General features: G+C 49.6%; 9 protein-coding genes; 3 read left to right on the forward strand and 6 right to left on the reverse strand.

Annotated features, from left to right (window-relative positions):
• Positions 1-951: 951 nt before the first annotated feature.
• On the reverse strand, positions 952-2,647 carry RCC_02233 (related to transmembrane protein PFT27; the record flags this gene model as incomplete). XM_023767515.1 has 2 exons in its annotated part: positions 952-2,408; positions 2,464-2,647. The coding sequence occupies 2 exons, from the start codon at positions 2,645-2,647 to the stop codon at positions 952-954; spliced, it is 1,641 nt and encodes a 546-aa protein (XP_023623283.1).
• Positions 2,648-3,341: 694 nt separating this feature from the next.
• On the reverse strand, positions 3,342-4,478 carry RCC_02234 (uncharacterized protein; the record flags this gene model as incomplete). Its single annotated transcript, XM_023767516.1, has 1 exon — positions 3,342-4,478. The coding sequence occupies one exon, from the start codon at positions 4,476-4,478 to the stop codon at positions 3,342-3,344; it is 1,137 nt and encodes a 378-aa protein (XP_023623284.1).
• Positions 4,479-5,174: 696 nt separating this feature from the next.
• Positions 5,175-5,813, reverse strand: RCC_02235 (uncharacterized protein; the record flags this gene model as incomplete). XM_023767517.1 has 2 exons in its annotated part: positions 5,175-5,485; positions 5,552-5,813. 2 exons carry the CDS (start codon positions 5,811-5,813, stop codon positions 5,175-5,177), a joined length of 573 nt encoding a protein of 190 aa, XP_023623285.1.
• Positions 5,814-6,237: 424 nt separating this feature from the next.
• RCC_02236 (uncharacterized protein) lies at positions 6,238-7,947 on the forward strand (the record flags this gene model as incomplete). Its single annotated transcript, XM_023767518.1, has 1 exon — positions 6,238-7,947. One exon carries the CDS (start codon positions 6,238-6,240, stop codon positions 7,945-7,947), a length of 1,710 nt encoding a protein of 569 aa, XP_023623286.1.
• A 3,066-nt stretch (positions 7,948-11,013) lies between these two features.
• RCC_02237 (uncharacterized protein) lies at positions 11,014-11,741 on the forward strand (the record flags this gene model as incomplete). XM_023767519.1 has 3 exons in its annotated part: positions 11,014-11,167; positions 11,222-11,524; positions 11,581-11,741. 3 exons carry the CDS (start codon positions 11,014-11,016, stop codon positions 11,739-11,741), a joined length of 618 nt encoding a protein of 205 aa, XP_023623287.1.
• A 1,948-nt stretch (positions 11,742-13,689) lies between these two features.
• Positions 13,690-15,282, reverse strand: RCC_02238 (uncharacterized protein; the record flags this gene model as incomplete). The annotated part of the gene is made up of 1 exon (XM_023767520.1): positions 13,690-15,282. The coding sequence occupies one exon, from the start codon at positions 15,280-15,282 to the stop codon at positions 13,690-13,692; it is 1,593 nt and encodes a 530-aa protein (XP_023623288.1).
• Positions 15,283-16,031: 749 nt separating this feature from the next.
• Positions 16,032-16,811, reverse strand: RCC_02239 (related to beta transducin-like protein; the record flags this gene model as incomplete). Its single annotated transcript, XM_023767521.1, has 1 exon — positions 16,032-16,811. One exon carries the CDS (start codon positions 16,809-16,811, stop codon positions 16,032-16,034), a length of 780 nt encoding a protein of 259 aa, XP_023623289.1.
• Positions 16,812-18,830: 2,019 nt separating this feature from the next.
• On the reverse strand, positions 18,831-20,355 carry RCC_02240 (related to oxidase; the record flags this gene model as incomplete). XM_023767522.1 has 6 exons in its annotated part: positions 18,831-19,097; positions 19,181-19,252; positions 19,313-19,614; positions 19,682-19,791; positions 19,847-20,039; positions 20,103-20,355. 6 exons carry the CDS (start codon positions 20,353-20,355, stop codon positions 18,831-18,833), a joined length of 1,197 nt encoding a protein of 398 aa, XP_023623290.1.
• A 1,308-nt stretch (positions 20,356-21,663) lies between these two features.
• On the forward strand, positions 21,664-23,346 carry RCC_02241 (uncharacterized protein; the record flags this gene model as incomplete). Its single annotated transcript, XM_023767523.1, has 1 exon — positions 21,664-23,346. One exon carries the CDS (start codon positions 21,664-21,666, stop codon positions 23,344-23,346), a length of 1,683 nt encoding a protein of 560 aa, XP_023623291.1.
• Between the last annotated feature and the right edge of the window lie 771 nt (positions 23,347-24,117).

Consider the following 24,117-nt stretch of genomic DNA (forward strand, 5'->3'; position numbering starts at 1 on the left):
CTTCCCTCCACTGCGATAAAATGCTATACACCCTCATTAACTCGATTGTTTCCAGGCTGTTTTGTCGGGACATAGGATGGCTTTACCCCAATAGATTCAATCTTCCTCTATAAAAGTCCCTGCCTAACTCCTAATAGTAGGTATATTAGTACCGCACAATCGAGAAGGACGGGAAGGAATTCAAGGAAAAGGATCCTACTTCCCTCGCTCGCTCGCTACTTCCCTCGCTACCTAAGCGATACCTAGGTGCCTTAGCGTTAATTAGCCGAGAAGGATTCGTATAAATCATTTATCAGGACAATCGATAAGGTAAGAAGGATGTGACTTTTTCATCTTCTTCTTCTTTATCTTCATCTTCAATTATTAGAGAGGTAGGGAGAGAACCCCTTTTCCGTACACATATATATATAATACATGTTAAACTCACCCTCTCCGCTAGGAAGAAGGAGAAGGAGAAGGAGAAGGAGAAGGAGAAGGAGAAGGAGAAGGAGAAGAAGAGGTAGAAGTATAAGTAGAAGTAGTAGGTAAAGTTTAGTGCGCTCTAAGCCTACCTAAGAGATGAGATAATAAAAAGAATGAACAAACTCTAGAAACCCTAGACTTACCTCCCACTTACCTGACCCACTACCAGGAATTTTGTTAGGAACATATATATACATACCTTACCTCACCTCACCCATCTCCAAGCCTCAATAATCCACCMCACTACACCACACTACCTCGACAATGATTCCTCACCTCTCTTATAAATGGCTCCCGAGGAGGAAATAAAAGGTGTGGGGTAGGGATATATAAACAATACAAGTCCCCCTCGAAATATCATTCCAGACCATTGCCCCAGAGGTACAGTACAGTACAACACGCCCATTTTTTTCCCTTCCTGTCGTTATTCCCATCCTATACTCAAGCACCCCGCCTGCCTCACATCCACCTCTCAAGATATGAATCCATCTACCCCTCACTCCRCGCCTCCCACAGATAAATCACACCAAAAGCCAAAAACGCCACGGCTCCTCCGACGGTGACGACTCGGAGACTGACCCTCCCGGCCAAAGCCCTGCCTCCGGCGACGGCGAGTCCCGTGCAGCAGGCATGCCCAACAATGGCGCCCAAGGTGACCAGCCAGTAATCCTGCCCGGCGGCCATGGCGATGGTCGCGATTTGACTGCGATCGCCCCACTCGCCGAGAAAGGTCATGATAAAAGTGCTCACCCAGGCGGGGGAGAGGACGATTTCGAGAAGGTTGCGAATGCCTCCCAGGGTAGAGGAGGGGCGAGGTTTGGAGGGGGATGGAGAGCGAGAGAGGGGAGGACTGGGTTCCCTCCTTCCGGATTCGAGTTCGTAGGGAGAGGGTTTGCTGGATCTTCCCTGTCGGGAGTGGTGGTGTGCTTCACTCTCTTCCAATTCCGCCTCGACCTCGCGCATTTCCTCGCCAATGCCGGCATCCTTGTCCATGGTCAGACCTTCCTTCAACGACCTCGCTCCGAAGACGAGGAAGAGGATGGCTGCGGCAAAAGTTGTGAGTCGTTTTGGGAGGAGGGAAGGGAAGGCGTGACCCAGGATGGCGGAGAGAACGGTCATGGCGATCAAGGCGGTCAAGGCGGCGGAGAAGACCAGTAATCTAGAATGACGCATTGCCATGAGGGCGGCGACGAGGAAGGTCTTGTCGCCGATTTCGGAGAATATTATCATCGTAAAGGACAGGACAAAGGAGTGGAACCATTCATGCCATGAATCTCCCTCTCCTGGATGGAGGGGTGCTGTTTGTGAGGGAGTGGATTCTTGATGTTGTGGAGGAGGATTCGTCTTGGGTTTCTTGGGATTCGTCTTTCCCTCGGTATCCGGCATGGTATCCACCAACCACTTATCCCTCCCCTGTCGGTCGGCGATGGGAGGACTCGCGTCGGACGTGGCAATCTTGGGATCGGGATGGGGGATGTTGTGTGGTTTCWCCGGCAGATTCTTGGGCTTCTCCATCCCATTGTACTCTCCACTGCCAGCGGGTTTGGAGGCATCTCCCACCACCTTCCCCGTAATGGCATCCTTTCCATCCTTGGAAATCAATGGCTTCTTCTTCTTCTGCTCCTCACTCTCCGGCAATGGAGGCGCTTCCTTGGGAGGCTGCGGTTTGTTCTCCACCTTGGGTTTGTTGGCCTTTTCACTGATCCCTCCCTCGGTTCCCGTGGTTCCCTTCTTGGGCAACAATCGGTTCTCATCATCCATGACTCCATCATTCTTCTCGGGAATCTTCCCTAACGATGCCGTCCGTTCGGATTTGACCTCTTCCTCCTCATCCGTCAAGACGTCCTTGCTCTTCGTCTTCTTCTTTTTGTYCGAGTCCTCCTTTTCGCCATCATCGGGGGTTCGGTCGACAAACGGGCCGGCGTGGGGGAGTCCGTCGTGTCCATCTAGGGAGTGGGTTAGAAATTGTGCGCCATCTTCCATCAATTCAAGTCGACCCACCGACGGGCGCATTCTTGGTGCCGACATAGGGTTTGGGCGTGTTGGCGGCGGATGCGGGTGCGGGCGCATGATTCAAGGCGAGAATGTCTTCATTGGTGAGAATGTCCTTGGTTTCGGTGGTGGAAATGGCAATGCTGGCGGGCGCGAGGAGGAGCCAGAGCGGCGATGCGCGATGGAGGCGCATGGTGGGTGGTGGATGTGATGCGATAAAACTTGGTAAAGGAGGGAATGACAGACAAGTGAAGGGAATGGCCAAAACAACGGGGAATCAAATGGGAGGTGGTAGTACAGTAGATGGAAAGAATGAAGCTGATTCCAAGGAAATGGAAGTCTCCTGGTCGACATGACCAAAAGGAAGCCCAAGCCAAGTCTGGGCGCATCGCCCGGCATCTCCCAAACATGGAATCCAGGGATTTATTTGGACGATCCGCCCCGCCACGACTCAAAGCTTCAAAGGAAGTCAGGGAAAAAGGCAGGCAGGGTTCATCAAGATTCGACTCTTTGCTCGCGTGCCGTCCATTCCGTCGGCTTCTTCTTCTTCCACCCGCTCTCTTCTTGTCCCTTTCTTCATCATCATCATCTCATCATCATTATCTATCAGCCATCAACCTTKCATTCAACAACATGTTTCTCATCATCTACTTACACTCTCTTTTCTCCCTACGCAACTACCTTGTTTTATCTTCAAAATTGCATGGAAAGGCACTGCCACAAGTTACAACACCAACACCAACAAGGTTCCGCCCGCCAATGCTTGGTACTACTAGTTAGCTCTCCCGGCTTTAGCTCCGCCTGATATAGAAATAAATAGGAGCCTCCGATTAATCATCACATTGAAATACATCCTACTAAGGTCACGGGTACATCCTCCCTCGTATTCACCACCAATCCAATCTCCCCTCCTTCATAGCAACCTCCAACTTCCCCTCCACAACCCCCACCTCACCCTCTCCCATATACACCTCTCCAATTCCATCCACCACCTCACCAGCAACTTTCTCCACTTCCAAATACCTCTCAATTTCCCCCCTCTCCCTCTCCAACAACCCCTCCGACATCCACCCCTCCACAACCCCCTCAACCCTCCCCTTCCCCCTCTTAGCCTCCTCCACAACCTCCCCAAACACCTCCCCTGCCTTGTTATACACCATCTCAAGCCACTCCACTACTATCTCAAACCCTGACTCAACCTTCTCCTCCCTCAACCCAACTTTCAACTTCCCTAATACAACTGCCAACTCCCCACCAGCCCTCCGCACCAATTCCCTGGCCTCCTCGCCTCGAAATTCAAAGAATTCCACATACCCCTCCCGCATACCCTCCTCCGTCCATCCTTCCAATCTCCCGAATTCTTCCAGCCCTTCCCTCACATCCTGGCGAAAGGAATCTTCCAATCCACTGAATTCCTCTACTAATCTCTTGCTTTCATTCGCTTCCTCCATCAAATTCTCAGAGACTGATAGTGCTGATGATGATGGTGATGAGGATGATGAGGATGAAGATGATGGCAATGAAGATGATGCAAGCGCCGTCAAATTCCTCACCAAAATAAACGTCCCCAAACCCGTATACGGCAACGCGGGCGACAAGTTCGTGAGCTGTTCCAATGAGGTGAGGAGAGGTTTTAGAGGTGTTGTGGTGTCGAATTCCGTGGATTGTGGTGACGCCGATCGTGATGATAATGAGGAGGAGGAAGGGGAGGAAGACGGCAGGGAGAGATACGCTAGGAGGAGGAGGAAGATGAGGGGAATGATGTAGAAGATGGGATTGCGGGATTTTGGAGTTGTGAGGGTGGGGATGCTTTTCTTCTTCTCTTTCTCTTTCTTTTCGCGGGATGATTTCTTGGAATCATCATCATCGTCGTCGTCGATTTTCGGCTCGAAGAATGCTACGCCGCGACGACGGCGGGGGGTTGTTGAAGTTGCTTCATCTGTAGTCGTTGTTGTTGGTGGTATTGGTGGTGGCGATAATGATGGAACCTCCTGCCGAGTAGATTCCGATTCCAATTCCGCCATTTTCTTCTCAATTAATTATTGAATTCCTTTTAGTCTTGTACAGTCTTGGTTTCATGTACCGATCCGAGTCCGACTATTCGGCGGGATTGAGTTGGTTGGTCGGTAGAATAGAATTTGGTGGAAATCTTGTTCTTTTTCTTGTTCGTGTTTTTGTTGCCCTTTGGTAGTAGTAGTATACTCTACACGAAACACATAAAAAGTCTCGCTGGTAAGTTAGGTAGATAGGTAAGTAAGTAGGTAGGTAGGATAGGTAGGTAGGTAAGTATCTTCAACACCCAAGCAAGAAATCACAAATGACCGCTTGCGGTATAGGAATTTCCCCGTATGATGAGAGAGGCATTTGTGTGTGTGTATGTGTAGGTGTGTATGCCGCATCCGGATGTCTTTGATGAAATTCTTCATTTTTCGTTTCTTCATATCAATGTATATAAAGAACATTTGGAATGGAGAATAAATAGGGTAGGCCGCTTGTTGTTGTCAATAGATGAAATAATTGATAACGTTAGAGGGACAGATGTAGTTGAGGGGAGGGGGAGGTTTCATTTCATTTCATTGCGAAGAAGGAGGAGGAAAAGGGGATTTCAATACTAGTGGCTAGAATAGAATGCAAACTACATTCCACTCCAAATAACCATCCCCTCCACCTCCAAAATTCAACCCATCCCCATCCATCTATCCATCCCCCATCCCACAAAATCACATAGTAATAGGCGCCAAAGGCACCCCCCCAAAAGCCACCACCCCCCTCCTCCAATCCGCATCAATAGCAGCCACAGGTTCCGCCGCCGCAGGAACGGTCAAGAGATTTAATTTCGGCGCCACGGCGATCAAACTCAAAGTATCATGATCGTAAGAAATCAAATTCAATGAAGAGGCGGTTTCGGAGGTGAAGCCTGCGGTGTCGATGAGGGGTTTTTTGGCGATGAGGGCGTTGACTGTGCGGGTTATGTCGGGTTGGATTGGGGAGGCTACGATTTGGATTATGCGGTTGGAGTCGGGGATTGATTCTATTATTGGGGGTGGGGTGGTTAGATTTGATGTACAAGTGAGGTGCTTTTGGGAAAAAGACGTACGAGGTTTAATCGTCATAGCATCATAGTAAGCAATTCGATTCGTCCGATTCACCTCCGCGAAGGATTCCCGAATGAAGGCGTATTCTGCCACGCCGCCATTGTAGGTTTCTGCTGCGAGGGTGAGGGTGTTGATTGCGGCGTCCAGACGGCGGAGATCTTGGATTAGGAGGTCGGTTCCTTCGTCGCGGGGAGTGTTGGTGGAGAGGGGGGTTGCTAGGGCTGTGAAGGCTGATGTAGCGAGGAGGAAGAGGGAGGGGAGCATTTTTCTAGTTTTTTTGCGGGGGGGTTTTTCCTATGATGTTGAGGGGGAATTGAAAGCGGAGGAGGAAAGCTGGGAGGAGGAATGAGTGAGATACTTCTACTTTGATTTGGATGGGATTATGGAAGACGCCGTTCGGTGACGAGGCGTGAAGTCAAACGCGTGCAAGACGAGATGCCGAGGTGGTGTTGACGGTTGATGCCGTGGGAGGGAAATTCAGGGTTAGGGTTGGGGTAGTGCATGGTTCGGGGAACTGAATAATCCCACGACTTTATCGTTCAAGAAGGATGGGTATGTCTGTCAAGCACATTGGCAACAATATGAGCCACAAGCATCGACTCACATGGAAACGAATATATATCTTCACGGGAGGCTACCATTAAATGAGTGCGTGGAATTTTCTCGTTGGAAGTCGGGCCCGTAGAGGATGAAGATTGGAGTGCGGATTGTGTCGCTACTGGCGATTTCCATCACAGGGGCTTTCCTCCTCCTTCTCCTCCATCAATATCGACAATGGACGGAGCGGAATATACGGCCCGCGGGTCATTTCACGGAAAGCTGCTCGCTGGACGACAATCATTGGATCGATGACATGATTCGCGATGCGGAATGGAAATCCGAGCATTTTCTCGAAGCGGATCCGACCAGTCTTGCAATCGCAGCGGCGGCATATCGAGTGCGAAGAGGTCGACATCCCCCGCCGGGCTTTGATGTGTGGTTTGCGTGGGGGAAAAAGCATCATCGGGTCATGGTCGAGGAGTTTTTTGATCAGATTTATGAAGATTTGGAGCCTTATTGGGGTGTCTCCCCTCAAAACATTCGAGATTCCGTTGATTCATGGCCTTCTGATGTTCTTGGAATTCGGAATGGAAAAGTACTGGACTTCAACAAGGAGAGATTTCGGACTCGGACTTGGGCCATGATGTTAAAGGAGATTTCACCTTTTCTCCCAGATGTTGACTTGGCTGTCAACGCACTGGACGAGCCTCGGATCTTGGTGTCCAAGGATGTGATGGATGGGCATCTCCAAGACGCATCCAAGCAGAAGATACGCATGATGTCCATTCCTACTTCCCAAATTTCTCCCACTTTCCAACGACGGAAGATGGAGCAAAGCAGTGCACCAAAAGCCCGAATGGATGTCACAAATGTGGACTCCTACCACGCCGCGTTGAAAGCCAGTTGCGGAGATGGCCATCCCACCATCAACAACCCATCCTCCATCAAAACCAACACCATGGTAGCACAGGATATCTGCGCAAACCCCCACCTCACATCACAACACGGCTTCCTCATCGAACCAGCAACCATTCATTTCTCCACCTCCCTGATCCCAGTCTTCAGCGCTTCCAAAACCAGCATCAACAACGACATCCTCCTCCCCGAACCCGCCTACTACTACGACCAATTCCACCTCTTCTCCTCCCAAGACTTCTGGTCCTACTTCCGAAGCCCCATCCCCTGGACCCACAAAACCCACGCCCTCATCTGGAGAGGAGGTGCAACAGGCGGCATCCCCCGTCCCACCACCTGGTCAAACTTCCACCGCCACCGCTTCGTCACAGCAATGAACGCCACCACCACCACCACCACCGACAAACCCCCCGAAATCTCCCCCGAATGGCTCCACCAAATCAGCAACGTAGCCTTCACATCCCTCTCCTGCAACCCCCACCTCTCCACCCCCGAAACCTGCAACGCCCTCACCCAGCACTTCCACCTCGAATCCCACCTCCCAATGCACCAACAATTCACCCACAAATACCTCCCCGACATCGACGGAAACACTCTCTCASGCCGTTTTCGAGAATTCCTCCTCAGCACCAGCGCGCCCTTGAAATCCACCATTTTCAAAGAATGGCATGATCATCGCCTCCTGGCGTGGAAACATTACATTCCCGTGAGCATTGCTTTGGGGGAGGAGATTTATGAAATTTTGAGATTCTTTTTGGGGGATGAGAGGGTTTGTGCGAATGATGCCGCTGGGGAGAGAATTGCGGGGAGTGGCAAGGGGTGGGCGGAGAGGGTGTTGGGGAGGGAGGATATGTTGTTGTATTTGTGGAGGGTTGTGTTGGAGTTTGCGAGGGTTGGGGAGGAGGAGAGGGATTTGGTGGGGTTTGTGGGGGATTTGTTGTGATGTGAGGGAGGGAGGGGTGCATGCCAGAGCTGTTGATGTGAGAAATCATCAACGCAACTCCAGCGCCTTGGACTCACTCTTTTCGATTGGATTGAGAAATCACTCTGCTTGTAGCAAGGATTCTAGCAGGCCTAGAATTGTCGAGTTCGCAGAGATTGAGGCCTTGGGGACGTTGTGAGGATTACTGAGGATCTCTTGTTCTGATGAATGATTCTCATCTCGACAGTTCTGGCACTGGATGGAGCGAGCGAAGTTGGCATTGAAAGGGTGGAAATTTCTCTTTTCTAGGGGATGGAGATTTGTGCGGAACAGAACATTCGGTCCATTTGGAATGTTCCATCTATAGAAGCTTCTCATGTATTCGCGAGATAAAATTCATCTCTTGCTAGCCGAGACATTTTCTACTTTTTTTTCTGTCTGCTGGCGAGACTGGGATTTTTGAGTCTGGGACGTATCCTCTGAGAGAGGACCTTTCGAGGACGCGATGTCTATAGTCGAAGGGAATGTTAGACCTGGGGAGTTTTTCTCTTTTCTTTCTCTGTGATGTTAGACCGGCTTGGGATTCTAATGAGGTTCGGTTAGAACAAGCCGAATTTTCATGTGCTGGCCTCCCTATCGCCCTTTTTGTGAATCAAACGGGACGCATGTCTAGAGACTTGATAATATACAGACGTACCGAGTGACCGTGGAGTTTTGATTGGGTGGAGGATGGCCGGGAAACAAACGGAGAGATGTTGGAGAAGGGCAGGCAGACGATTGGAGGACATTGAACGATCTGATGTCGCTAGAATTACTTATCTCTTTGGAGAGAGAGGGACTTTTAGTGCAGGGTGGACGGTCGCCCACTTACTCACTCACTGCTGATACATTTTTGTTCGGATTGTAATGGATATTTCGTTCATAAGATGTTTCCTCGTTGGGGGGGGGGGNGGGGGGGGGGGGGGGGGGGGGGGGGGGGGGGGGGGGGGGGGGGGGGGGGGGGGGGGGGGGGGTTGGTCGGCTTGCTGGGTTAGAAAGCAGCGTAGAATGTATTGAAGAGCTACAGGTCAGACAGCAGCGTGAAATGTATTGAAGAGCTACACACGCGAGTACTACGTCTGAGAATGAAAGATGATGAGAATGTACTTACCATCGCCAAAGAAGAGGCGCAGAGTACAGATGAATAGTCAAAAAAAGCCAGTGGTAGTCCTCGAAGAAGATTTATAAGACGAGGACCAAGAAGAAAAAAAAAGACAACGTGATTCATGAATACCAGAGCCGACTACATATCTCTAGAAAAGTTGACTCGTGTGCTGTGCTATGTATATCCGGATGTAGGTATAGACTCGACGGACCGTTTTCCGCCAACGTCTCACTTAAAAACGTGGGCAAAAAGTCAAGGTTAAAATTTTGAAGGTCATTTTAGAAAAGAGTCAGAAGTTTGCTTGATGGATGCGGTTGCGATTCGGAGGGCTACTCCTACAATCTATATATGATGCATGTCAAAAAACGTGGCATCAGTCGGGGTTGAAATGAAGGTCATTTTAGGGAGAGTCAGAAGTTTGCTTGGTGGATGGGATTGCGACTACCGGTGCGATGTTGAGATGTTTGTGCGTGACTCGACGACATCTTCATGTCCACGTGTATCTTTTCGAGATGAGTTGTCAACCTCATGAAGGTCAACTTTTCGATGTGGTTTATTATTATCATCTTTGCTGTTGGAGTGCTCTCGGAAGAACTTTATCCCGAGCGAAAGATGTGAACCCTTCTCAGTCTCGACCCCGATGCGATTCAATAGTCGAGGAAGGGATGACGGGATGGCTTGCTTTGCTGTTCCTGCCCACCGTCTATCGATGCTGTTGTTGTCGTAAGCAGCATGTCCGTAGATCAGCATTTTGGTGAGCTGGTGAGACGCCACTAAACCAATTGCAAGGGTCTTTTTAGCATTTGTGTGGCGCTTCTTGTTAGGGAGATTTGAGATCGACATGCGCTGATTCACACGTCACCCGGCAACCCGGCAACGCACATTCACATTCTTCAGAAATGTCAGACTCGATCTTACCTGTCTGCAGTACATGACATATCCATTGACACTTCAATCTCCACTGTTCCAGCTATCAGTAATATCTTCATCACTACTCACTCTTTCATCAAAACAACACGAACGGAATATCCGGGACCCAACCCTTGCTAGCTTCTAGTGTCATGCACGTGGATCTCACGGCGTCTCCCAAGTGCCAGATCGTCACAAGGGATCGACTTGCAAAGCCCGAATTGGGATAATCCACAATGCTCGTTGGGACTCATGTCCCTCGAACGCTGACGTCGAACGGAAGATTGTACACGCCGAGTCGTGGCATGGCAAATTACGGCAACCGCTGAGCTGGCAATACGTGTGGGTATGTGTAGGATTCTCATTGAGCAGGATCAATATACCCAATCAAACTGCTTGATTCGTAGTCAAAGGGGTTGCTGTGGCTGCTGGGGTTCAATCCATCCATCGACCCAACACACAATCAACTATTTGCATTATTGACGACATTGCAGTACAAGCAGCTTCGACCCGTCTCAATTCATGTAGATAGCCGCCGCCATGATGTCTCCAACAACCGACATCTGCACGATGAAGCGCAGGGCAAGAGTAGCTCCAAAAATTCAATCCAGTGAAGAGGTGTAGACAGCCGAATTCATGACGCATGGGTGAGTCTTTGCCGGTTATGAAAAACATCCAAACAAAGCATATCCACAGGCTAACGATTGTTGAAGACCTCCTTTGGTGCTAGTCGCCCGCGCCTTACAACACATCAATGCGGCGGCAGGTCCCTACCGTCTGCTTTAGTTCAAGCCACAGTACTGGGACACCGCCGAACGAGCAGTGTTGATGACGGCCAACAAAATTATTCCGCGTGTCGATCATAGTGTGCAGACGACGACGATCTCAACAACAAGCGAGTGAAGATGATATATAACAAATTCGCTTGAGCTCGAAAAGTTATCTCTTCACCCACAAACAACTCTCCTCTTCACACATCAACCTTTCATCCTATCAACTCATCCTCAACCCACCACCACCTCCACACAACAAACATGCGTTTCTCCCTCTTCACCCTCCCGGCTCTGGCCGTCTTCGCTGCCGCAGCACCCACTGCCATGAGCAATGAGGTCTCGACCGCAAACAGCCCCCTCGCCGATATGATCACCGGCTTGACCGAGCAAGTCCGTGGCTTCACCGCCAACATGAGTACGTCGCTTCAATCCTCATTTACAATAACGATCTATTAACACATCATCACAGACCAGGTCACAGCTTCCATGCCAGCCGATGCCAGCGAGGAGCAGAAGAAGGCTGCCGCCGCCTCCGCCATCAAGGACATTGAGGGCATGACCGCCGCCTTCCAGGCCACCAACAACCAGCTCGCCGCTGCCCAGCAGCAGCAGTCTTCTCTTGTTGCCCGTCAGGGACAGGGATTGCAGAACCTCCCCAAGGATGTTCTTGGCCAGCTCAACGGACAGCCAATTGTCTTTGCCCGCCTCCTGAACACTCTTCTCCGCGAGTTGAACCCAGCCGTCCAGTCTCTTCTCCTCACCCTCTCTCTTGGTAAGACACAATCAATCATATCCAATCTAAGCATGTGCTAACAATGATATTTCCAGGCGAGGTCTACGTCGCTCTCCAGCCCCTCCTCCGCGTCCAGCTCCCCCTCCTCCTCACCAACGTCGGTAACCTCGTCAACGGCCTGCTTGTTTCTCTCGCACCTCTCCTCGCTGGTCTTGGTGGCATTCTTGGCCCTCTCCTCCTCAGCTTGGGATTGTAAGCGTTGTTTGGATATCATGAAGCGTTCGCTTGGAATGAATGACATTCTTACTTGAGAAGAAAAGAGAAATAGGCGACATGTTAAAGCCGTTGTACATATACATAGAAATATCTTTAACGAATTTTACTTCTTGCTGCAACATGATACCTTGTTATCTCTATCTACCATTTGGGCGTGATTATCCGGCAAGCAGTTGAAGGACACTCTTACATTCACTTCAATCCAATTATCATTTTCGTTTCCCCATCATGTGTCTTCATTGTGCCGCAGACATTCTTGTACTTGATTCTCTGCGGATCAGCATCAAGTCATCAACCCAGAATAATTCCCCATCCATCTATCCATCCATTCATCCATCCATCAACCTTGAACAATCTCCCCATCCCTCTCACCATCTCCCATCTATCTTGTTAGTTGACTCGCAAAGGCATTCCTTCCGCATCAACAATCCCCCTGACTCGCCAAGCAATCTCCCAAACGTCGAAACGATATTGCACCACGCCAATCAAAAGCGACCATCATTCAATGCGAGTATTCCACACGAGTCAAGAGCAAAGAAATGGCATGGTGAAAGCGGCTGTTGTGCTGATATACGAGTCTCATTGCTACGAGTCTCATTATGCTCTACATGCAGCACGTGCATAACAGACCGTAATGGGGTCGTTTCCAGAGTCTCAGCTTGATCAACACAGATAGGATATAGACCGGAAAATTCGACATCAGTCACATTCGACCATAGATGCATGAAAGCAAGCCATCCGTATATATTCAACGCTCTGGGAAGTTAAGCCTGCCGAATCTCGACCCACATRCTTTTTACTTTATAGAAGTAGCTTGGCGTTCTTACGTTCAAAAAAATTGAACGAGACGTATAAAGTTTACTGGTTTTCTCACGTTTTTTTTACCGTGCAATTTACCTATGTCAAGATCCTGCTTCATGTACTTAGGTCCCGCTGTTCAGGCATAAGAGAAGCGATGATAGGATGCTGGTGAAGCGCGCTGATAGAGAGCGATGAATACATTCTCTCGATGATTCCTTTCAAGATGCCAATGCCAAAAAAGCGCCATTCATCCTCCTTCTTGGTGGTGACACGGATGGATTCATCCTGCTTCGTAGTATTGATGTCGATGAACCTATCCTCTTCCTTACAAGAACCAGTCAATGGTGGGTACTAACGGTAAAGCTGATTGAACAGCCAGAAGTGCACTCCTTAATACAGCTTATCCAGGCGTTTCCGAAATCCCAAAGCGTTATGTACATCCTCATGTTCCTGCTCCTGCTCCTCCTCGTCGTAGAGGTCTAGCCCCCATACTCGGTTACAAAACGAGCGGTAATTGCCTCCAGTTTGATCTTCACTCCAGTCGGGAGCCGCTCGATTGGGATGGGGAACTTGTCATGTGTCAAGACATGTCCATTGGGACCTATCTTGACGAAGAAACGTGGTCTGGCTTGGTATGCGGGTGTAGAAGCTGTCTGCTTAGAGGCCTCATATCCGAGAACGAAGATATGGACCTCACCAAAATCGGTTTCTGCGAATTCGAGGGGGTTTTCTTAGATTTGACAGAGAATACCCTCTAGTCGAGCTTCGTTCTATGTGTGATGGGATATTCCTACGAGATCTTAATTCGATAGGGAGGTTGGAACCGATGGTGTGAAGTTGGATAATTGAAGCAAGACGCCATCGCTCGCGTGGTAATAGTCAATAGGGCAAATATTAATAATGATTAGATGGAGTTTGTGAGTTCGCGAAGAAGACAACTTACTAAACGATACTTATACTAAACTTACGCTATTTGTCCTTAAACCCTTAGCAATTTAGGAAATAACGCGCTCTCTAAGTAGCTTACTATACTAACATAATCTACTCTACACGTACCTACCTACTCTTTACGTAGCGACTACCTACTCTACACGCACCAAACTCACTAGCAAGCCGCATTATAAGCGTCATCCTAAATCCGCGGGGGTCTGTGTAGAGATAGATCGAACCGATTGCGACTTTGACGCATTCGATTGCGGCTTTGATCTCATCATATCGCGTTTCGATTCAATATGGCAAATGACTTTCTCAGTCAAAGCCATCTTAACGATCATCGTATTAATGAATAAGAGTCCTAGACTAAAGGCCAGTAGGGTAAATGCATGGCTGGACACCAGAAGTAGCAACATCGTGACTGACCAAGTGTCTAGAGGAGAATGTAGCAAAGCCCTCCAGTTCACCTGTTTGAGCAACTTCGAAGCTGTGTGCTCTACCCAGCAACACCCACGAAGCAGCTTTGGAGAGCGAGTGTCTTGAGTCCATTTTACCAAGTCTAAGTATATGCTGACTCTCAGGGCACTCAGTAGGGTGGAAAATGGTTTAATAAGGAAGAAGGCTCCTGTTTGGACAGATTCGAGAACCACGGCCCCTATCTTCGATTGGAGAACCCTTGCTGATGGGTGCGTAAAGAAGGACCAGGCGATTGCTTGAACATATAGGAGAAGCGTTTCAAACAGGATCGTAAGAAACGTTTCCAACAGGAGCGTAAGAACCATTCTAAATGCCTTGTATACCGGGTATCCCTTGGAGGTAAGGTATGCGAGCAGGTACAAAATGACCCTGAAGAATATGTGAACGATTTTGCTATTCGGCCAGACAAGATAAATCGTCGCATAAACGATGACCAATGGGCTATGCTTGACGCCAAACTTCACCCCAAAAGGAATAAGCGACTCGTTGTCACCCATGATCTTTAGCAGCAGCCACGAAGCGCAAAGTCGGAGCACCCGAAGTTTTTGAAAGTTTGAAGACACAAGCAGTTTCAAATCTCGGTCTCGAGTAGTTTTGATAACAGTGATGATGATTTGTAGCCAGGAAATTTCGTAATACCGCGCGGAGACCAAGAAAGCTACTAGGCTCAAAAACTCCCATTGGCGATACATACCAGTAGTGCCAAGTGTGGAACGAATGAACTGATAGACATTCGAGTCAGTCTGTGTGAGGGCTCTTGGTGAAAGGCTGTGCAGTGCGTAAATGTAATTTTCGAGTTGAGCCCCGTTGAGTTGAATAGCGAGGTGTGTAGCTCCACACCAAGATATGGCACCCCAGAGGCCCTGACCGGGATCGTGGCGCATCATAAATGCTAAGCCTGCGAGCTTTCCCATCATAACAAAGTGCCCGCCGTTTAGAAATGATGACACCAAGGACTGGTCGATGAAGTGCCTCAAGCTCGAGTTCCCAATGTTCCAGCCGATGGCTATGAACACTACCCAGTGAACAATTTGCCTGCAGAAAGAAATCCAGCGTTGGACATTAGACTCTGGTTCGAGCAGCTTCAAGCGTGCGACCCAAAGTGGCTGACCAGGAGTCTCTGCCTTGTCGAGTTCTATTTGGAGCTGCGTGCCATTGATAGCCGGGATTGTGCGTACAAGTGGTAGGGTGTGCATCAGCGGGTCTTCTCGCGGTCGCCACTGTGATGCGACCCGAGCGCATGCCTGTTTGAGCTCGGCTGTTTGAGAAACTGGATCTGAGTCGGCCTCCTTTGCGGCTTCAGCGAGCATTACTGGAAGGGCCGGGTACGTGAACTGCGCAAGTTCGTTGGGATCATTCAGAGCGTATGGGTTGGGGCGGGCCGTGGGCCCATATGCAAAAGCGAGAACAAATTCCTGTGAAGATTCGGATCGCGTCACAGGATCCAGCACGCGGTATCTGATACGCACGGCAACGCCTTGGTCTGCCCCATGGTCTGGCTTGGGCTGACATGTTGATAAATCAGCGGTCCAAGACTGTGGAGGATAGACTGCACAAAATGGTGGGACCGTGTTGATCAACGAGCAAATCTTCAGTGTACGCAACGAGGCGTAGCGCTGTATACAGGGGAGTTCCGTCACTGCGAATGTCAGGCCGCGCGCGCTCTGAGGTTCTCGCGGTCCGAGTGATTGTAATCCTGCGCCGTGGGAAGCGTGTCATACGTTCGCGGCGTCTTAAAACTAGCCAGTCTATATCCTCGCATCGACTTGATGTATTCGGGGAAATACAGAATTCGCCTTGTCCGGCAGGGTTTAGGTTGATTAGAATTACACTCGAAGGACTGATGGTCGACCGACAGTCAAGTATCGCCTGGTGACGAACGCCAACCGACAAACCCGCACTGTTCATCAATGCCCTGAAGCCTTGGATTTCAATGTTTAGGCCACGGTTGTTCATCTGAAAAGCAGTAGGCACCGACAGCTCACTAGGGGTGATGTGACCACGGCCTCTGAAGCATTTTGGCGATGGGGCGAAGAGCAGGCCTTCATTCTTCTCCATGTCACCCACATCCCAGGCGAACAGGGATTGATTGGTCGGCAGAAAATTTGACAATCTCTTCCTGAAGTCGAAAAAATGCTCTCTGCTCGCCTTCGCCATATTGGGTCAACATCGTGATATGAAAGAGTCCAAACAGTGAGTAAGCACGATCTTCCGGGCGTGTTGTCTCCCTTTCAGCTGCCCATGACATTCGCTTAGCGATACTGAAGGAGTCTAAGCGGAGGTGGCCGTCGCAAGTGGTCAAGACCTCGATATCGATCTGGGTGACTTTTGAAAGTACAAGGGCGGAGTCTCGCCGAGATGTCAAGTATTGCCAGTTGCTGTCGTAAAAAATCACGGCAGAAGGAGCGATGAGTTCTTGAAGGGTCCAGCCTCGTGTGATCCATTTAGTCTTCGAGAAGGCTTCTGCCACATTTGCTGGCCTCCCAGACCCCTGGTCGACATCGTCCAGATACGCATAACAGACCGCAGCATCTCTATACCATTCGAACATGGAGTTAATCGATGTACCGAGTTCGGTGGGATTGCGTTGGTCGATACAGCAAGTGTCGATCCAGACGTATTCGTATCCATCTTTTTTGGCCTGGTTCATCGTGTAAGCAATCTTGTTCCAGCCTTGTTTCTGCTTGGCTTCCGTCCAGTCTGTGTCCCGTAGATCCTGCAGAGAGACTTCATGATGGTTGGGTTGGATCCACGCGTGGGAGAGAATCGCATATTCAGGCGTCTTGCTTCTGTCGTGGAATTCCACAAACCGTTGATGCGAGACGTGCAAAAGTCGCATTGCAGACGATACGAGCGTTCACTGCAAGTTTGAAAGGAGTGTTTTGATTAAAGTAGACCCGACAAGGATGAGTCCAAAGATGTGCGGAGGCAGTCGGGTATATAGACATTTTGTGCAGCCTCACTGATTGACCATTAGCGTCAGCTTCACCGGTGTGCTGCGATTGTGCGATCGTGTAGATAACATCGCCACATAGCGGGTAGAGAAACCCCCTCGGCCTCCTCTCGCATCTCAGCGAGCGGAGTTTAGTTAACACTGAGAGGCATTTCGAACGCCCACCGTGCATTGAGGATTGAGGCTATGGTGCTTCGCTTCTGTGGAGGCTGAGCTGGCTGCAGGAGGAGGCCGCTAACCGAAAATCCTTCAAGGCATCCATCCACTAAGGGCGGGTTTGAATTCTTTTGATCCACCCCTGTCACAACCATGAACAACTACTCGCAAGCAAGATTTTTTATATAGAAGGCCGGCTGCCTAGGCGAAGTATTACGGTTTTATAAGCCAGAACATGTTAATATTATAGCAAAAAATCGTGAACTTTTTGGACATGTYGTTTAGCGAGCCTTGGCAAACCCTAAATAGCGGGGCATTCGGTTGGCGAGTTAGGTACAGACCACCGTAAAAGTCCTAGCCAGCCCGACTAATAAAAAACGAGGGGTGGCCGACGTTGGAGTCAAAGCATTCTAGTAGGTAGGGCTTTCTASCGGTTACCGACTACTCTTACAGCCAGCCTTCAGATGTCTCTATAAGCAGCCTTTAGATGCAACATACACGGTTTGGACGACAACGTGGTAACACTGCTTCAAAATGACCATATAGCGCCCGAAGAAAAAGGACAAAATGACCATGTGGCCCGAAAAAAAGGACAAAATGACTATATGGCCCGAGACACCGTGGTCCCCTCGGTGAGCAGTGCTTGACGAAACACCGGATATGTGGAGGTAGCCTCTTGTCCATATCGTTCGCAGCTAAGCAGCGTCGAAGTACAAATAGCCCGTACCGGTCTTGCAGTTTTGTCCTCCATTTACTCACATCCAACCTGTTCCGAATCAACTCGCTCCGGACCATCTCGCTCCAAATCAACTCACTCCGAACCAGTCACCAAGAACCTCACCCAGCCACACAATACTGCGCCTTCTCGTTACGGCGTTGATGCTCTCGAGCTTTGCTAGCGCGTGCAGCTCTTGGTGTGTTTGCGATGGCGTATGCAAGGTCGATGCCGGCCATAATGTCTTCAACCAGAAGGACTGCGGACTAGTGTGCAAAGACAAGGGACGAACCCGCTCGGCGGATTGCAAACCAGGAGCAACCTTTTACGATTATTGCTAGTACATACGGCAAGCTCAAGATATGTCTGTCATCAATCGGATTACAATTCACAATACCGACTATTACCGACAAGCTGAACACGGCTCTTACTCGATGCGGATAACAAACTATCTCAACACCCCGGCGGATTATTTCCACTGTTGATCGCAGGTGGAATTTGTCAGGCATGGCTACCCGTCGTCTGGCTGTAAGGAGGAGGATTTCTTGGTTTATAGCAGTCGGTAACCACGCAATGAGTGTATTTCCTAAGAGCTGTCCACGGAAGTCATGTTTGTGTCCAGCTAGGTATCCTCGTTGTTTTCGCTCTAGACGGGGATGTACTGCGATCCAAATTCGCGTTGCTGTGCTGTTTTTCCCTAGCATACCCACTGTGTTTTTTGGCAAGATCATGACTTGGATAAAGCTGAACGAACGAACTTACGAAGAAGAACAAGTCTCTCCTCGCAGGGGTTTCTTGGATGATGAGAGAAATCAACGCTACATGTACCTTTCAACATTAATAACATCAAGGCGACGCCATTGTCTGTGTTGATCTAGCGAGTGGGATGCTAACGAAGACTACTATCATTCCTCCCGAGGTGAGGAGAACCCAGGGGAGGTTTTCATCAGATCCGATTTCCAAAGCACTTCAATCGCTGCCCCGCAACAATTCGTTCCCAAACTCCAAGTACAGGCCATTAACACATAAATCATCTAGTAAGCGCCAGTCCGATCATTGAACCTAGTATACCCAGGAAAGATCCCCAGCTGACCATCATCATATCTGGCCAATTGCGGACATGAGAGTCCCGAAAGCGCATCACCAATCGCCGACTGCACCTTTGCATTCACCTGACCGAGAACATCATTGATGACGCCGCCGTTGGTGATGATGTCGGGAGTTGTAATCGCTAGGACTTGAAACATGAAGCATATGAAGTTGTTATCTTGTAAGACGTTCTCTGCGTTGTACACGCCACCCTGAGTTGGAGAATTGTTAGAATTGTTCGATTTCACTCGAGGGACTCCGTTCATCTGCCATGTATCTTTTTTGAAATACWTACAGTCAAATTTCCCACATCCACAGACGTCATGGAATTCGGCGTGCCTGTATTACCGCCTGCTACCAGGGTTTCCTAATTACATGTGATCAGGGGTTTGCATCAGACAAGAAGAATGATCATGGCAGAGTTTACAGGGTGTGCGGTGTAGAATGCCACAACATCAGCATCGAACGAGGAGCCCGTATAAGGGGTCGTGGGACTCCACTTGTACCAAGATTCGGGTATACGCTCATGGCCAGGTTTGGATTGGAGATTATTGTCATCGCCAGTCACTCCATAGAATGATTTGATTGTAGAGCGGCTGAGATAGCCATTTGGATGCTCGGCTGATTTATTCGAGAAGAGGTTCGCTGCGAGACCGGCTGTACCGGGGGGGATTAAGATGCTGATGGGGCCTCGGAAGAAGTAGGGGTTGTTGTGGAGCGAGTGGTTGTCTGTAGAGAGGGTGGCGTGTCAGTGGTTGATATTAGCTGGGAGATCATCTGTGGAGGGTGAACTGACATCTAGCAACGCTGTAATCGCCTAGCAGATCCAAATTGAACTCATCCCTGTCCCCGGCAAAGTCAAGCAAGTCTTTGAAAAGTCGTAGTTGGAATGTATGTGCGTCTCCACTGGATAATAGTCAGCGAAGACGGAGTCGCTATTGACATTAGAACCACCACCTACGTGAGATATAGATCATCGCGCGTGATACTTGCATCGCCCTCGAAGCGATTATGAGCAGCAGAGATGCCTAGAGGTCGTCCGAGCAGCCCTTCGACAACGGCATCCRACGGCGGAGGCCCTCCAATCGAAGAAGCAAAGCCATCACCGGCTTCAACAGCGGCAAGAATGGCAATGGCGGTTCCAGAATCAAATCCTCAACAACGCTATCGTTAACATGCAAACTCGCCCTGTTGCAATGATCCGTCAGAACACTCACCTACGCCGTACGTGGTGGACATGCCTTCTACGACTTCCGGAATGCTCACAAAGCCATTACGTGGGATGTATGCATGGTTAGCCATGGCGTTCAGACCTGGGCATGGACCGCGCATATCTCCTGGTTCTGGTGCCTGCCAGACATGCTTGCCGGAGACGGAGACGGCTTGAGTCGTGGGATCAAAGCCCAAGGATTGGCGCTTCATGTGTCTCATGGCATTGCTCGTGGCAATGAGCAGATGTATGATCCTCATTGTTGGTTTATTCCAAAGCAAAGAAATTGCAGTGATAAGGCGGGGATCGGCGGGAGAAGCATATGGATTTAAACAAACTGCTGCGACTGAGAAGCAGCCAGGGTTGCCACATKCCACGTGCCACATATGCCGTGGTCCAACACAACCCATCTGACGATTGGATGATAGGAGCATCACATTGCCATCCATTGTTCGGCTGCGGCTTGAGTGTCGCGGCGTAGTGTATTATTGTTGTGTCAACCACTGCCCGGTGGAAGTCATGAGCTGCGATTACATTCTCTCTTGAGGATCAGTAAGCTGCTCTTCTTCGCCGTCCTGCATCTTCGTGTTATTTTGCGACACATACTGCTCCAACAAAGCGTCAAAATTAAGGTATGATACCACGTCGGAAGAGTAGTCCCTGAAATTCAACTCCGTGACCGCAGGCAGTTGTTCCGAACCTGAAGACTGTGATACCCACGAGAAAGAACGGATAGAGCTGAAGAGAATGATCCTTTCCGCAGCCAGAAAAGTGGAGAGTGGATCATTTGTATATCCAGGACCTACCAATGGTGGAAAAGGGTGAAGAGACTAGATCGAAAACTTAAGAAGATACTGAAGGAGATATTGAAATCGTAGACTCCGAAGATCATCGGTTCATTGCCAAGTTGTTCTGCAGTCCATCGACTCTGGTATAGGATCTCATGAAGTAGCTGGCAGCCGATCAGCATAGCATCTAAAAGCATGAAGCATTCACCGGAAGCATCATATTTGTGACTTGAAAAAAGGCCCACTCGATCTTCCCGCCTTTTTCGAATCTGCCTGCTCAAACTCCTGGCGGTTTGCATGCGATCAAAGAGTTGTCATCACCTCTTCCTCACTTACCGCCAGGATGAAGTCTAGGGTCTTTGGRGCAGGTGTCAAGGGATGTGAGGGATAAGGGGAGAAGAGCTTCCGTGACGCGCGCTGGGATGCCACCCGGACTGCCGTTGACGTTGACGGCCAAGACTCACAAAAGACCGATGTTTCTCCGGAGTCTTTCCCATAGTCTGCTCGACTTGTCCGCCCCTAAGACGGCATACATGCACTACCTCGACAAATTGCAGAAACATTGCATTCTTTCTACGATGCTCGTCGCTCGAAGGGGGAGGACCTATACGCAGAAGATGGAACCTCAAGTAATCCAGTCGTCTGCTGTCAGTGCTTACCCTCGTATAGTACGCCTTGTTCGGGGAGTACGGAACTACAACGCGGACGCCCAGTGTCCTGTGTGAACTGATGAATCACTGCCGTCTCAATTCCATCATCTTACAAGCTAACTCAACAGCCATGGCAAGCAGCAGTCTTCGACGTCAACCTCGTGGGTTCTTTCGAGGCGTGTCTGACCGCTTCTTCTCCTGGATATTTGGCTTCCCTCCAGAAAGATGCAACTTCACCACACTACCCTTGCGTATTCCCATCTCCAATGGCTTGTCACGCATAGAGCTCGCCGCGGATTTGTACCAGCCATTGCGTCCGGACGGCGTCAAACCACTCGGGACAATTTTGATTCGATCACCCTATGGTCGCGGAATTCCCATTGTTATACCAGCACGCGCATATGCTGCAAGAGGCTATCAAGTACTCTTTGTGAGCTCTCGTGGTACTTTTGGATCCGGTGGCGAGTTTGATCCATTCGTGACGGAGTTGCACGATGGCAAGGCTGTTGTGGAATGGATGCGTGAACAAGATTGGTATACCGGCACCTTTGCCACGGTTGGAAAATCTTATCTCGGATTCGTGCAATGGGCTTTGCTATGTGATCCGCCTGAAGATCTGGTCGCTGCTGTCCCGGCGGTCAGTCCACATGATTTCTCTCGGATCATCTGGGGAAGTGGAGCTTTCAACCTTGATGTGGTTAGGTTTGGGGATGTGATTGTGAAACAAGAGAAACCGCTTCGTTGCTGGGATAGTCTGATGTCGTTTTGGTCGACTAAATTCGAGGGCGTGTTCGGTAGTCTTCCTCTGGCTCAGGCAATTCAGGCTCATCAACGTGGAGAAACACCTTGGCTGGAGAGGATGCTCGAGAAGCCTGACATTTCCGATCCTTACTACGCACCAATGCAGCTTGGACAGGCACTTGAGCGGGCAAATATACCCATACTCATCATCACTGGATGGTATGACCTACTTCTTGAGCAGTCAATGGAGCAATACCTGCGACTGAAGGAGAGGGGATGTAAGGTGGCCTTGACCGTCGGACCCTGGACACATTTGAAGAGTGGTTTAGCACCCCAAATGAGCCGACATGGATTCGATTGGATAGAAGAACACCTTGCGGGGTCTGAAGAGGCGAGCCGTTTCGTTCCCGTGGAGTATTTCGTAACTGGCGCGCAAGAGTGGAGGAAAGCTGCTTCATTTCCTCCACACACTATACCTTCAACTCTTTACTTGCATGAAGGTGGGAAGCTACTAAGAGAGCCTCCTTCGAGCGAGTCTGGAATTTCAAAATTCACATTTAATCCGCGTCAACCGACTCCGACTATTGGAGGCAATGGTTCACTCTCCGTAAAGGGGAGTTGCAATGATACGGCCCTTGCAAAACGAAGCGATGTCCTAGTCTTCGACTCCACTCCTCTTTTCGAAGACCTTGAGATTTGCGGCAAACCCACCATCGATCTTGCTCACTCAACTAGCAGCCCATTTGCTGATGTCTTTGTACGAATTAGCGAAGTGCACGAGGATGGAAAGTCACACAACATTACAGAAACTTTCAAGCGTCTGGACCCAAATCGCGATGAAGGTGTAGAAGTGAAGCTGGCACTGAACTACTGCGCGCATCGCTTTTTGAGGGGGAAACAGATTCGAGTAATTGTCGCTGGGGGGAATTTTCCTCAGTATGCGAGAAATCATGGTGTGAAGAATGAGGACAATAGGGGAAGCGAGACATGTGCTGTTGAGCACATTCTTCACCACGATGCTATTCGCATGTCGAAGGTTGTGTTGCCTGTATCATCTACAATTCTGGGGTGATGGAACATACCCGGGATGATGGAACATACAAGCTGCAGCGTGGCAGCAGACGTCGGGCCTTGATCAGAAGCGGGAGTGTAGAAAAGATCTCAGCCGTGATCATCCTCATCTTCACAAAGGCGCTCGCCGCCCCCAATCGCAGAAAGCTTATATACATCTCCATCGCTGGCAACGTAGCGACCATGATGGCTGGGACTGTCTTGAAAGTCTCTCTCATACCTTCTCCTTATCCACTCTACCTAGCCTCACAATATCCAATCGCTCCAACAACCAAAATTGCCTTTCCCTCTTGCAGCAGCCTCTGCAACATTCATCTGATCCTTCGCTTCACAAGCCCGTGAGTATCCTCCAAAACCTACAAAACATGGTATCGTGAATACATACCCCATCCGTTCAGAAATTCCTGTCCAAACATCTCCAACCGTGCTAAACTGGATGACCAGAAGATTCAAGCCTACTACACTCAAGGCCCTCAACGAAGACCAAGCGAAGCCGGCATGCAAGTTATGGCTACTTCCCCTGGTAGTCGTGATGATCCCGCTGTTCGAGGTTGCTCCAGCAGAGACGAAGGATAGATATCCCTTCTCGGAACCAAGGAGATTGGTGCTGTTTAGAAGACCTTGGAAAATGCCATGAAAGCTCCCGCGCTGCAATCCCTCTGTTCTCAGCAAAGACTTCTCCTCTATACTTGCGTGGACAAGTATGATACGAATAGCATCTACACATTGGGAGTAACTCATCAAGTCAGGAGAAATTCGAAGCTCTCCTCTT

This window comes from Ramularia collo-cygni, assembly GCF_900074925.1.
Source record: "Ramularia collo-cygni strain URUG2 genome assembly, contig: RCC_scaffold02, whole genome shotgun sequence".
In the NCBI taxonomy this organism is placed as follows: Eukaryota; Fungi; Ascomycota; class Dothideomycetes; order Mycosphaerellales; family Mycosphaerellaceae; genus Ramularia; species Ramularia collo-cygni.